The sequence below is a fragment of the Hylobates moloch genome, unplaced genomic scaffold (genome assembly GCF_009828535.3).
Source record: "Hylobates moloch isolate HMO894 unplaced genomic scaffold, HMol_V3 SCAFFOLD_5, whole genome shotgun sequence".
NCBI classification, from domain to species: Eukaryota; Metazoa; Chordata; class Mammalia; order Primates; family Hylobatidae; genus Hylobates; species Hylobates moloch.
In genome coordinates, this window is record NW_026652280.1 from 43,964,546 (window position 1) to 43,976,901 (window position 12,356).

The 12,356-nt window shown below is 36.9% G+C and overlaps 1 protein-coding gene across 2 annotated transcripts in view; it reads right to left on the reverse strand.

Moving 5' to 3' along the window:
- Window positions 1–12,356, reverse strand: part of GALNT1 (polypeptide N-acetylgalactosaminyltransferase 1) — a 65,819-nt gene that overhangs the window by 14,019 nt on the left and 39,444 nt on the right. For both annotated transcript variants that reach the window (XM_032152504.2, XM_058438435.1), the window contains 4 exons: window positions 9,980–10,150; window positions 7,859–7,976; window positions 6,010–6,190; window positions 4,886–5,025 (listed from right to left, as the gene is read on the reverse strand). In XM_032152504.2, the coding sequence (XP_032008395.1) occupies window positions 4,886–5,025; window positions 6,010–6,190; window positions 7,859–7,976; window positions 9,980–10,150 (610 nt within the window). The remainder of the gene's footprint in view (window positions 1–4,885; window positions 5,026–6,009; window positions 6,191–7,858; window positions 7,977–9,979; window positions 10,151–12,356) is intronic.

The window sequence follows — 12,356 nt, forward strand, 5'->3', positions numbered from 1 at the left end:
AAATCTCTCTCTCTCAGGTTTGTTAAGTGCTCTAAATGAGATAATACATACAGAGGCTCTAGCAGGGACAGACACATAGTAGGCACACAGTAACTTGGTTTTCTTTCCTTTATCCACAGACCCAGCAACTCTTCAACCCCCCTTTGGAAGCAGCAATTTAGCTGTACCTGACTGCCACTTTAAAAATACTATTTTTGACATTAGGAATTGAAAATAATTGTGAATGCACCCATTCTTAGGAAACCACGCAAGAGGTTAGAGCTTAAGTTTCTTTGTTTCTACTATTAGTCTCCTCCAGAATCAGTATCTCCATTAGGGTGGACAATGTAAGAGCTTTGTTAAAGCATTTTTATAACCTAGTATTAGTGAATCTGGATTCACTTTTCTACTCTCTGCCGCAAGGGAAATATTGGTTAGATTTGAGAAAGAATACGGACATTAGGGGTTAACAGCACAGGCTCTCAAACCAGATGGTAATGAGTTTAGCCGTGTTTTTTAAACCATTTATTTGTTTCTCAATTTACTTATCTGTGAAGTGGGAATAATAGCACAATCCTATAGTGTTGTGCTTTAATATTCATAAAGCATTCAGATTTGTGCTTGACATAAGGTACATGCTCAGTAAATGTTAGGATTATTAGATCTGCCTGGAAAAGCAATTGGTCAGCCCCTAAAACTGACTAAACCAGTAAAGGTCTAGATTGTTTACTTTTTGTTGTTTAGAATACTCAGCTCCTGGGTTAACAACTGTCAGATACCACAGTGAAACACATTTATTCAGGTCCTACAGGAACTATGAAAGTCGGCGTTAGCTGAAGCCAGATGCTCTAAATTATATCTATTACCATAGTCATATTTACATTTTCTGATTTCCCTTTCTGCTCAAAAATCCTATGATTTCAGGTTTCCCTGGACCCTTGAAGCATGACAAGAGATCTATGAAAGGCTAAATTACTGTTGCTAGCAAAGGAAGGCTCACATGGGTGAAGCTGTGATCAGAAGCATAAGATCCCTGGCTGAACTATGGTGGGTACTCTTAAGAATGACCTCCAATCTAGAAATGACACCTTTAACCTGTAGGATGTGGCCTGGTATTAAGGGCGTACAAGGCTTAAGACCAGCTGCTAAGTTAATAAGGTGATAACAAGCAGGCCACAGAGGGTAAATGCTATGACTTGCCCAGAAGCCAGCTGGCAAGAGGCAGGTAAGACACAAGCTTGCCTTGGCAGTCATCTACCATGGAGCAGACAAGTGTTTCTTTGTCACACGCCCAAACTCTGGCCCAGCTAACAATGCCTAGGCGTTGTCCAAAATTGGGTCAGCTCAAAAAAACAAAAAACAAAAAAATCCTCATTTTTGGTTCTAAAGACAAGCTGCAGAGCGACTGCTAGAAATCTTTCCCTAGCGCACCACTCACCCTGGGCCTTCTTTGACCAGTACGAGGTCACAGCAAAGGAAAACACATTCCCATTTATGAGGCATTAGTGAGAACGAAAGGCTCAAGAAACTCAAAGTAGCCCTCACTTGTTTGAAAACAAATTCCTTAAATCACAACAAAGTTCAGAGGCAGGGAGCTCAAGTCAACCCTGAAGTAGCCTTAGTAATTGTTAGGATAAATGTGGAAGTCTGTGCCTGCCCTGGCACTGGAGAAAACACCAGGCCAGATGGCTTCACCAGCTCTCCACCATCTAGCTTCCTTCGGTGATCTACTTGCTTTCCCTTATCTTACATTTCTATTTTACATCCTTTTCTCTTTCCCCAATTCCCCCTCACCAACACCTTCTTCACTCTCAGCCCATAATCTTGTGTTCAACCGAAACAAGCCACCAGAAGAGAAGGTCCTCACACTTCCACCACAAACTGCCAGTTTCCACCTCCAAACCTACAGCTGCCCTGCACTTGTTCCCATTCCCCTACCTTCCTTCCTATGACAAGAGATGACCTCTCTTTTCCCACCCCCAACCAACACCCTCTACTTGTGTACAGATTTCACCTCCTATCCACCCAAATACATGACTCCTATAACAACAGACCCCTTCTTTCTTTTTATTCTGGTATAGAAACACATAACATAAAATTTACCATCTAAATTGTTTTCAAGTGTACAGTTTGGTAGTGTTAAGTATATTCATGCTGTTGTGAAACAAATCTCCAGAACTTTTTCATCTTGCAAATGTGCAACTCTATACCCATGAAGTAACTCTTTTTTACGCCCTTCCTTCAGCCCTGGTAACCACCATTCTACTTTCTGTTTCTATGAGTTTGACTATTCTAGCTGCCTTATATATAAGGGGAATCATACAGTATTTCTCTTTTGGTGACTGTCTTATTATGCTTAACATAATGTCCTCAAGGTTCATCCATGTTGTAGCATGTATCAGAATTTCCTTCCTGTTTAAGACTGAATAATATTCCATCATATGTTGTCTCAAGATTTATAGCAGTCACTCTGTAGCTTGTCTTTAGAACCAAGAAGGAGGAGTTTTTTCCTTTGAACTGACCCAATTTTGGACAATGCCTAGGCATTGCTAGCTGGACCAGAGTGAACGGACATGTGGGGTGCTTCCACTTCTTGGCTATTGTGAATAGTGCTGTTATAAACATATAAGTAAAAATAACTCTTCAGACCCTGCGTTCATTTCCTTTGGATACACACCCTGAGGTGGAATTGCTGGATAATATCGTAGTTCTCTTTTTTCAGCATTTTTTTGAGAAACCTCCATACTGTTTTTAAATAGCAGTTGTACCATTTTACATTCACACCAACAATGCACAAGGGTTCCAATTTTTCAGTATTCTTGCCAACATGTGTCATTCTCTGTTTTTTTGATAGTGGCCATTCTAATGGGTGTTACATTGGCTCTTTCTTTTGCATCTTTAAATTTTCTCTTTTGGGTTGCTCATATCAGCACAGTTTTATCTTAATAAAGAAATAAAATCCCCTTTAAGACCATATTTTCCTCCAGCTACCACCCATTTATCTTCTTTTAAAAGAAAATTCCTTGCAAGACTTGTACACATTCATCTATGTTGCTTCTTCCCTTCTCTCTTCAAAACAGGGTTTTTAACAACTTCCATGGGAAACTCTCTCAACACTGTGAGACAGGCTACTGATAACATGTCCCTCGCCAAATGCAATAACCAATTCTAAGTACTCATCTTCTTCAACTTCTCTGCAGTATTCGATACAACTGATCACTTCCTCTTTCCTGAAACACGTCTTTCCCTTAGTCTTGGAGACACCACTCTCTAGGTTCTCCTATTTCACTGCCTACTCCTTCTCAATCTTTTTTGCTGATTCCTTCTCATCTCCATGATTTCTAAACTGTGGCGTTCCCTCTGGCATTGTCCTCGGTCTTCTCTCTCATACTCAACATTTTCTCCTCCTCAGGTGACCTCATACAGTTTTGTGGCTTTAAAAACCATCCTATATGCTGACAACCTAAGTTTACATCTGTATCACAACCTCTCCCCCAGATATTCTTAAATGTAAAGACCTATTCATATCTTCACTTGGATCTCAAATTTAGTGTGTCCCAAACTACACTGTTGATTCCCTTGAGCATCTGCTCTTCCTGTAGGTTTTCCCATCTCAGTAATGGCAACTCTACAGTCAGTTTCTCAAGCTTGATAGAAACCTGACATAATCCTTTACTCTCTTCCTTTCAACAATACACCAGCTCTCCTCCTGTTTCCATATAGTTTTTCTCCACATAGCATACAATGTGATCCTTTTCTAGTGGAAGTTTGCTGGTATTTCTCGATAGCTTCCATTTGATTCAGAATAAAATGCAAAATGCAAAGTTCTCACTATAACCTAAAAGCTTTATATGATTTGACCCTCACTATGTCTTTGACCTTATCTTCTACTACTCTCCACCTTGTTCACTCTATTCCAGACAACTGGTCTCCCTGCTTTTTCTGGAATGCACTAAGTACACTGTCATCTTAGAAACCTTTATACTTGTTCTTCCCTGTGCCCAGAATACTCTTTCCCTAAAAATTCATATGACCTGCCCATTCACTTTCTTCAGATCTCTGCTCAAAATCACCTTCACAGGACTCTTTCAACTTCCTTACATAAAACAGTACTACTACCCACGCTCAGTCGTCAGTCATTCTCTATCCCTTCTGCCTTTATCACCATGTGACATACTGTGTGCCTTTCATAATCTGTCATACTCATGGACTGTAAGATCAACAAGAGCAGGATCTCTGCTTTACTTATTGCTGTATTCCTAGTACTTAAAATAGTTCTTGTCATATACTAGCTACTCAAATATTTGTTGAATGAATGGAAGGACTGAAGAAGTGACAACCTTCTTCAGTGTGGGAGGCCACTTTTCCTGAGATTTAATCCTGGGATAGGCCTGGTTGTGGCCTGTCTACACATATCATCATTTGCTGCTGTGACTTATAAAAGGAAATCTTGTCCTTCTATTGATTTCTATCACAAAAAGGTTGGATTTCTTTCCCTACTTGGTTTCATATTTTTTTATAAAAGCTATCTTGTAATTACAAGTTCACAAAGACCTGCAAGTAAGTCTTTTTTTAAAAAATATATATACAGATTTTACAGATCCACAATTGCAGATGGTGCAGTCTGTTTAGGAAACACATCACTATAGACAGAATAGGGAAAAACAGACTCCACAGTACACAGCTTATCTCCAGGTGCATCAACTCAGTGGAAATCAACTTTTAGGGAGGAGGAATGGGAAAAAAAGAATATTGTTTAGACTTACGGGGTAAGAAGGAGGAAGAAAGCAAGAGACGTTAAACGTTAATATGAAGGTACTTTCCTTATTGGAAGTTTAACTTCTATTTTTGTTTTATAAAAAAGTACGAACATAATAACCACACAGAATATATATATATTTCTTACCTCTCCCAATGAGAAATAGTGACGTGGAATTTGAGAATCAGGATATATATTCTCTAGGTACCAAGAAAAAGGTTTGCATTGTAGTTTGTGTCTTAGACCAACTCTTGATGATATATCTCCATAATCTACCTTTGTAACACCTGTTGAAAGAAATAATTGACTCAATTATTAGTGTTGTTTTAGGTAACACGTTTATATATTGAATCTAATAAACCAGATGAATGAGAACAGTGGTATCAGCTGGGTGATATGTGACTATACAAGCGAGACACCATGAATCTACCAAAAGTATAAAGCAAGGAAAAGACATTAAAATGTGTTTTAATTTTTCAGAGAAAAATTATATTTATGTGAGAATGAAATATAAGTGTTATGGGATCAGTAAACTTCAATATACGTTAAGGCACAAACAAAAAAATCAAGGTCTATTTTGCTCAAATATTAAACAGAGCAATTGTTTGCAGTCAAGCTTCTCTCATGCAACTCACTGAATTGTGCACCCTGCCACTTGACAGTCTTGCAGTAACTAAAAAATAAGGATGGACTAGTAACAATGTCAGGCTGACTTATAGCTGATGGAACAACTGTTCCTACAAAACTCTGAATAGCAAAGTTCCCGGAAAGAAGGCCCTGTGGCATGTTTTGGGCTCTCAATGGCCTTGTGATACTTGACGAAAGCCTCCTACGACAGCATCGAGGGCCTGCTTATAGAGAATGTTCATGACCCACTGCAAAAACAGTGGTTTTTGTTATGCTGAATGAAACCTCCAAGAATCAAGAAAAACTCATATAAGCTAGAAAAATGGCTGAAAATTCAACAAGATGAAACTTCACAGGAATAAATACTAAATGTTGCAGTTAGGTTTTTAGAAAAATAGAACATCTGTAACACCTGGGCTAGCAACACTGACCTGGATAATTTATTACTGTTAATTATATATTATTCTAGGCATTCTGCCAAGCACTTTCTATACTGTGTGTGATTTCATTCATTCCCTACAATGACCTTATGAGGTAGGTGTTCACCTCTGCTCAAAGCTTCACTTCTACCCTTCTTACTTCTCCTCCAGGATCAGGGTCAAGAAAGGTACAGTCTTGTATTTCTAATGTAAAACAATGCTAACCTGGAGAAATTATATAGAAGAAATTCTTGAATTCATCCATCCACACTTCTGCAAGTCGTCTGTTATTTTTATTGATAATCTGCCCTGTGCCTCCTGGAAACGTGTAAGGTGTAGCTTTCCGAAACACATGTCCAACATGTGAGCATGTAACAATTTCCAAAGTTCCTCCACACTGCCAAATCTGAAAACAGCAGAGATGACCATGTAACATGTAGCTGAGTAATAAGGAAATGTTCACCTTAGTTTTCCCATAGTATTTTTCTTTTCAATTAAATAGGGGTTTGGCTTTTGTTTAAACTTAAATGGAACATATTGTAGTTACTGGTAAAAAGCTTCCAAAGTACCTCCATACTACCAAATCTGAAAATAACAGCAAAGACCATATAGGACATTGATAGTTTTTAAAAAAGTATTGACATCTATTGGGTTCCACAGTTGGAATTTCGCAAAATCAGCGGCACATGGTGGGCTCCAGCTGTACGGTTAGGTTACAAAGCCAGTGCTTCCTCAAGAGAAACGTTTCTCTAATTTGGGTTCTGATCAAACCAAAAGTTGAAGATTAAAATAAAGAAAACATAGGTTAAAGGCTAAATACAGAAAAGATATGAGATCTAGAGCAGTATTTTTCTAACTGCAGGCCATTATTGCTAAGAGAATCATAAATTCAAATTGATGAATTGCAAGCTGTACTTGTTAACAAGGACATACTGTTTCATAAAATGTTTAAATTTTATGTTTTGTGTGTGCAGAGCATACAATGTATTTACTAATGTGGTTCATGGTTAAAAACAACAACCAAACAAAACCTGACCATGGAGTAGCCAGCCAGCTGCGTCACGGCTTGTACATGAAACAGAACCTAGGAATCTAAACTAGATCCATTGTAAGTTCTTCAGTGAGACAGTAAAAGCATGTTTTGTCGTCTTTGTTAGAACAATAAAAACAAAAAAAGTGGCAAAAGAAAGATAAGTATGGGCTTACATCCTTAATTTAATGAAATCCTTCTGTTTCTTTCAAAATACATTCCCCCCACCAAGTTAAAAATCTCGTTAACTCTTAATAATTAAAATAACATTTTGGAAAGTTCTGATTTTGTTAAATATTCAGTGTTCCTACCTTCAAGTTTTCCCAGGATTTTAAGTGTTAAAGCTGGATAGGATCTCCAAAATGATCTAGAGTCCAACCCTCTCTTTGGTAAGAAGGCAAAGTGATTCACTGGGAACAAAGTGAGCTCGCTGGTTCAGAATACAGTACACGTCAGTGTGATTTCCACTATAATAAGCTATGTGTCTAAAGTTGGTTATTTTCAAAAATATGCAATGCATTTAAATGATATGTTGATTCTAGTGAACATGAAATGCAAAGACTTTATATGTAGACTGGGTTAAATTAATTTAGAGTCATTTTAGAATTCTTTTGTGTTTTTATTGAAAAATATAAAGCTGGTACAGTGACTAGGTTTTATATAAAAAAATTTTCACACTAAAATAAAAAGCATATTACAAAATGTGAAATTTATGTTTTTGAGAGTAAAGTACCAAAGTAGCATATTCAAACTATACATTAGTTTTTAGAGCTTAAATTACTTCCTTGGAAATAATAAAAATTAAAAACAACTAGGGAATCTTGTGTAACTTTTATAGCTGGACTTCAAAGGTAACTAAATTATTTGCTTCAATAGTTTATAATGAACCCTTAATATGAGTCCTTTTTATGGACCGAAGGCTCTGAAGTTACATAAACTTGTATTAAATTCAATTTTTATTTTTTATGTAGAGATACATGAATAATCAAAGCACATCTATACTTGCGGTTAAATAAAAGATTAATTTTTTTGAAGGGAACTTACCCTAAAGGAAATTTCTAGGTTTTCTCCTCCCCAAATATCCATTCCAGCATCATATGTTCCAATTTCCTGAAAGTAATCTCTGTCTATTGAAAAAAGGCCTCCTGCCATGGTAGGTGTCCTGAAATTCAATAACGCTATACCATTAGCAATTTAAAGTTTACTATCAGTTTTTGTTTTTAAAAGCTGTTTCATAACTATTTATAACTACTGAGTAAGTACTTCTTCTCACACTCTTCATAAACTTTCATAGGCCCCAGGGGCTTTCTGCGTTATATGCTGCGTTATTTGGTCTTCAGACATGATCTTCAGACCATGGTCATGCTGACTGCTAGACTTTGTCATGCTTCTGCCCAGACATCCCTCTCTCACAGTCCTAAGAGTACTTTCTATCTTTAGAAAGATAGTACTTTCTATCTTTCTTGGTCCTCAGATCCTAACTGAGTTTAGATCTCAAACTCCTTAAATTAAAGCTATTCCTCACAATCCTCTCCATCTGATTGTGCACCCACTCCATGGATCCTAGCAACTTCAAGGCAGTTGACTGTATTAACCAAGTAGATTGAGGTTAGAGTTACCATGCCAAGTTCTAAAGAGTGGCAAATAGTATAAACACATAAGATAAACTGGATGGAAACAATGAGGCCTTTTCCCAATACCCACTAGAGATCTTTAAGGAGAGGAGACAAAATATAGAATAAAATCAGTATGTTCCTTCCTGACTGTATGGCATATTTTCTGCAAAAGAGGAGTCTAATTCATCAAAATAGGGCTCAGGTATGCAAAGGGAATGGGAACATGTGAAATTAAGCAGAGAAATGATTAAGAAATGAAGGAAGATTTAAATAAATGAATATCAGCCCATTTGATTTTTATAAAGAACAAGTATGGAGAAAAAGTAAACTCCAACCAGGAGAAAAAAAAAAGTAAGTTACAAGGACCAAAGATACCATGAAGTTTATATTTTAAGATGAACCCTAAAATGTACTCATTGCCTTTCCAGAGGAAATAGTTGTTTCCAAAAAAGGTTTGGACTTACTTTGATTTTAGAAGAAAAAAAGAATGAGAAAAGGATTTAAAAGAAACAGCCCAAAATTCAAAATTATCATTTAATACAGGGTTTTCTTGACCTGAGTTTTTTGTGTGCTAAATCTTCTGTATGTACATGTGCATTTTTCTCCATTAGAGAAGACCCATAGTTTTCACCAGATTTCCAAAAAAAGTTTGTCATTTTTGAAATGTTTAGGAACCCCTGATTTAGATAGTGAATTGCACTAACAGCTAAAGAGAAGAAAAGTCCCTTGCACTACTAAGAACTCAGGCTAAGGAAAATAGCACACAGTCAGTGGAAAATCTCTTCAGTGTTGCCAGAACTGGACTTGAATTCAAGGGAAGGCAGATGCAGGAGGCCCAAAAACAGAAAAGCTGAAGCCTGGTTCTGAAGGAACTCTTAATACAGAAGTAGCAGGTCGATACAATTGAGATAAATTCTAGGATGGCTCAGAAGAGCTCAAAGGTCTCAATTTCATGTTCTAAAAAGAGCATGAAGATTTTTATTCCATCCTGAAAAAAAAAATCTATATATGACCAAGTAGAGAAAAAAAATCAGAAAATAAATGGATTAATGAATTTTTTTTATACTTTGTGTCAATTCTAGCTATTTTTATGTTTGATACAAGCTTTTCTAACTTTACCAGTCAATAACCGTCATCCAGATGGTACAAGTCTGAATTTACAATCGTACATTTTAATGCAAGTACCCAGTTTTAGGTAATATTTTCACATACTGACACAATCAATTAAGTATTATTATCCTTAATAACTGAATTAAAGTACAGATCTGACTTACACATTTGCAAAATGTTCATAAAGGAATGAAAAAACATGCATGTCATCATTTCTCATGTGCACTAGATTTATAGAATAAGCAAAAATTTCTAATTTTATTAGAGGAGAAATCCTTCTTTAAAATACTCAAATATGTGAAAGACGGCTCTTAACTACCATAAGGTATACGAATGCTTCATGTTTCTCAAAATATACTTATCCATTTGATATGATTCCCAAAGCTCCACAACCTTCTGCCAGTAACACTTTAGGGAAAATGTTTGACAAATTAATTACCTGACAGGAAGAGTCCGATCACCTTTCCTTCTGTCCATTTCTCTTTGGGGAACAGGATACCAGCGAAAATTGAGCTTCCAGTTGAACCCACCATAGGTCATATCAGAGCCTGCCATGTACTCAAAAGTATCATCGCTGATCACATCGATGATAGGACACACCACTGTTCTCCTGATGTCATAAAAGCAAGTTAAGAAATCTTTCAAAACATTCCTGTTTAATGCCAACTATAGAATAATTGTAAGTGTTTTTACTTTTTTTTTTCCCTTGCGACAGGTTATCACTCTGTCACCCAGGCCGGAATGCAGTAGTGCAATCAGGGGCCACTGCAGCCTCGACCTCCTCAAGTGATCTTCCCGCCTCAGCTTCCTGAGTAGCTGGGACCACAGCTGGGATCACATAACACCACACTCAATTAATTTAAAAAAAAATTTTTTTATATTTAAGACTTTAATCCTCAAGGGACTGATTTTAACTATGACATACAGTAAGTATCCAACTTCATTTATTTCTTCTATGGATAACCAATTGTTCCACCGCCTCTTATGTAATGGTCCCGTTTTCTTCTGCTGTAACTAAATGTGCCTGCTCTGTCATAAATCAAGATTACATACAAAAATGAGCTGGTTTCTAGATCCTACCCTGTTTCACTAGTCTATTTGTGAATTCCTGCACCAATATACCACTGCCGTAATTAACACAGCTTTAAAATAAGTCTTGATGCCTAGTAGGGCAAGCCCCCTTAGATCTGATTCTTCTTCAGAAGCATCCCAACTAATTTTTTTTCTTTTTACAGTTCCATATCAATGCTAGAATTGGCCTGTACAGTCTCTCAAAGAAAATTCTGTGGAGATTTCAATTGGAAATGTACTGAATTTATATATGAATTTGGGTAGAATTGATACTCTTATGATATTGACTTTCCTATCCATCTCTCTCTCAAGATTTTTTTGTGAATTTCAGTAAATATTTTGATAAACATATTCTTATATGTAGTCTATGACTTCCATTGCTATTACAAATGGTATCTTTTCTTTTTACATTATATATTCTAAGTATTCCTTGTTGTTGTGAAATAAACTTTTCTTTCTTTTTTTGGAGTTGGAGTCTCACTCCTGTTGCCCAGGCTAGAGGGCAGTGGTGCACTCTTGGCTCACTGCAGCCTTGACTTCCTGAGTTCAAGTGATCCTCCCGCCTCAGCCTCCCAAGTAGTTGGGACTACAGGCATGCACCACCATGACTGGCTAATTTTTTGTATTTTTAGCAGAGATGGGGTTTTGCCATGTTGGCCAGGCTGGTCTCAAACTCCTGGGTTCAGGTGATCTGCCTGCCTCGGTCTCCCTAAGAGCTGGGATTACAGGCGTGAGCCACTGCTCTAGCCTGAACTTTTCTATAGTAATCTCGTGTTTGGCAACACTGCTAAATTCTTATTGTTTCTATTATTTTATGTATAGATTCGTTTTCTTCACAAACACATACACAATTGACAACAATGCTTTTCCTTTTTCCAATAAATAAATGTTCTTTATTTATTGTAGTACTGCAAAACCTAAGAAAGACTTCTAATAATACTAACTGGTGATTGAGGGCATTAACATCTTGTTCCACATCTTTTAAAAAACTGCTTTCAACATTTCTCCATTAACATGATTTCTGCTTGCAAAGGCTTTTTTTTTTTTTTTAAGCTGTCCTTTCTTGGATTAGTAAACTTCCACAGTATAATAGTTTGCTAAGTATTTTCTAATAATAAATTCATGTTAAATTTCAGTGAACCCTTTTTCAGTATCTATGGGAGTGATCAGAGGTGTTTAGTAAGTTTGTAATCACAGTTTTAAAAATACATTAATGGGATGTATTAAATGAATTACTTTTGTAATATTATGCTAAACCAAGCAGTCACGATATCATGATATGTTTTTTACGCGCACGCGCGTGTGTGTGTGTGTATACTGCTGGTTCAGTTTGCTGGTATTGTGAGATTTTTGTACTAGCATTCATGAACAGGTTTGCACTGTAATTTTCCTTGTAGTATTTTTCTGGTTTTCATATCACAGTTATACCAGCCTCATAAAAAGAGTTTGGTTTGTTCCCTCTTTTTCTATATTGTTTACAAATTCTTAGGGGAGATTTGTTTCCCCTCTGCCACCACATACCAAGGTTGAGACGGCAAGTTTTCTCTGATGTGGGATTTATTTTTCATTCTTGCTTTATACTAAGATACAGATTTCAAGATCCCAGCTTTATACAGGTGTTTGCTATGAACCTTCTCACCTGAGTCAGGACCTAGGTTTTGTCTCCTATCCTTCCATCTTATTTATCTCTCAAGGCAGAAGCTTAGTGACCCCAAGGTTCAGCAGAAACCCTACCAGCAAAAGCT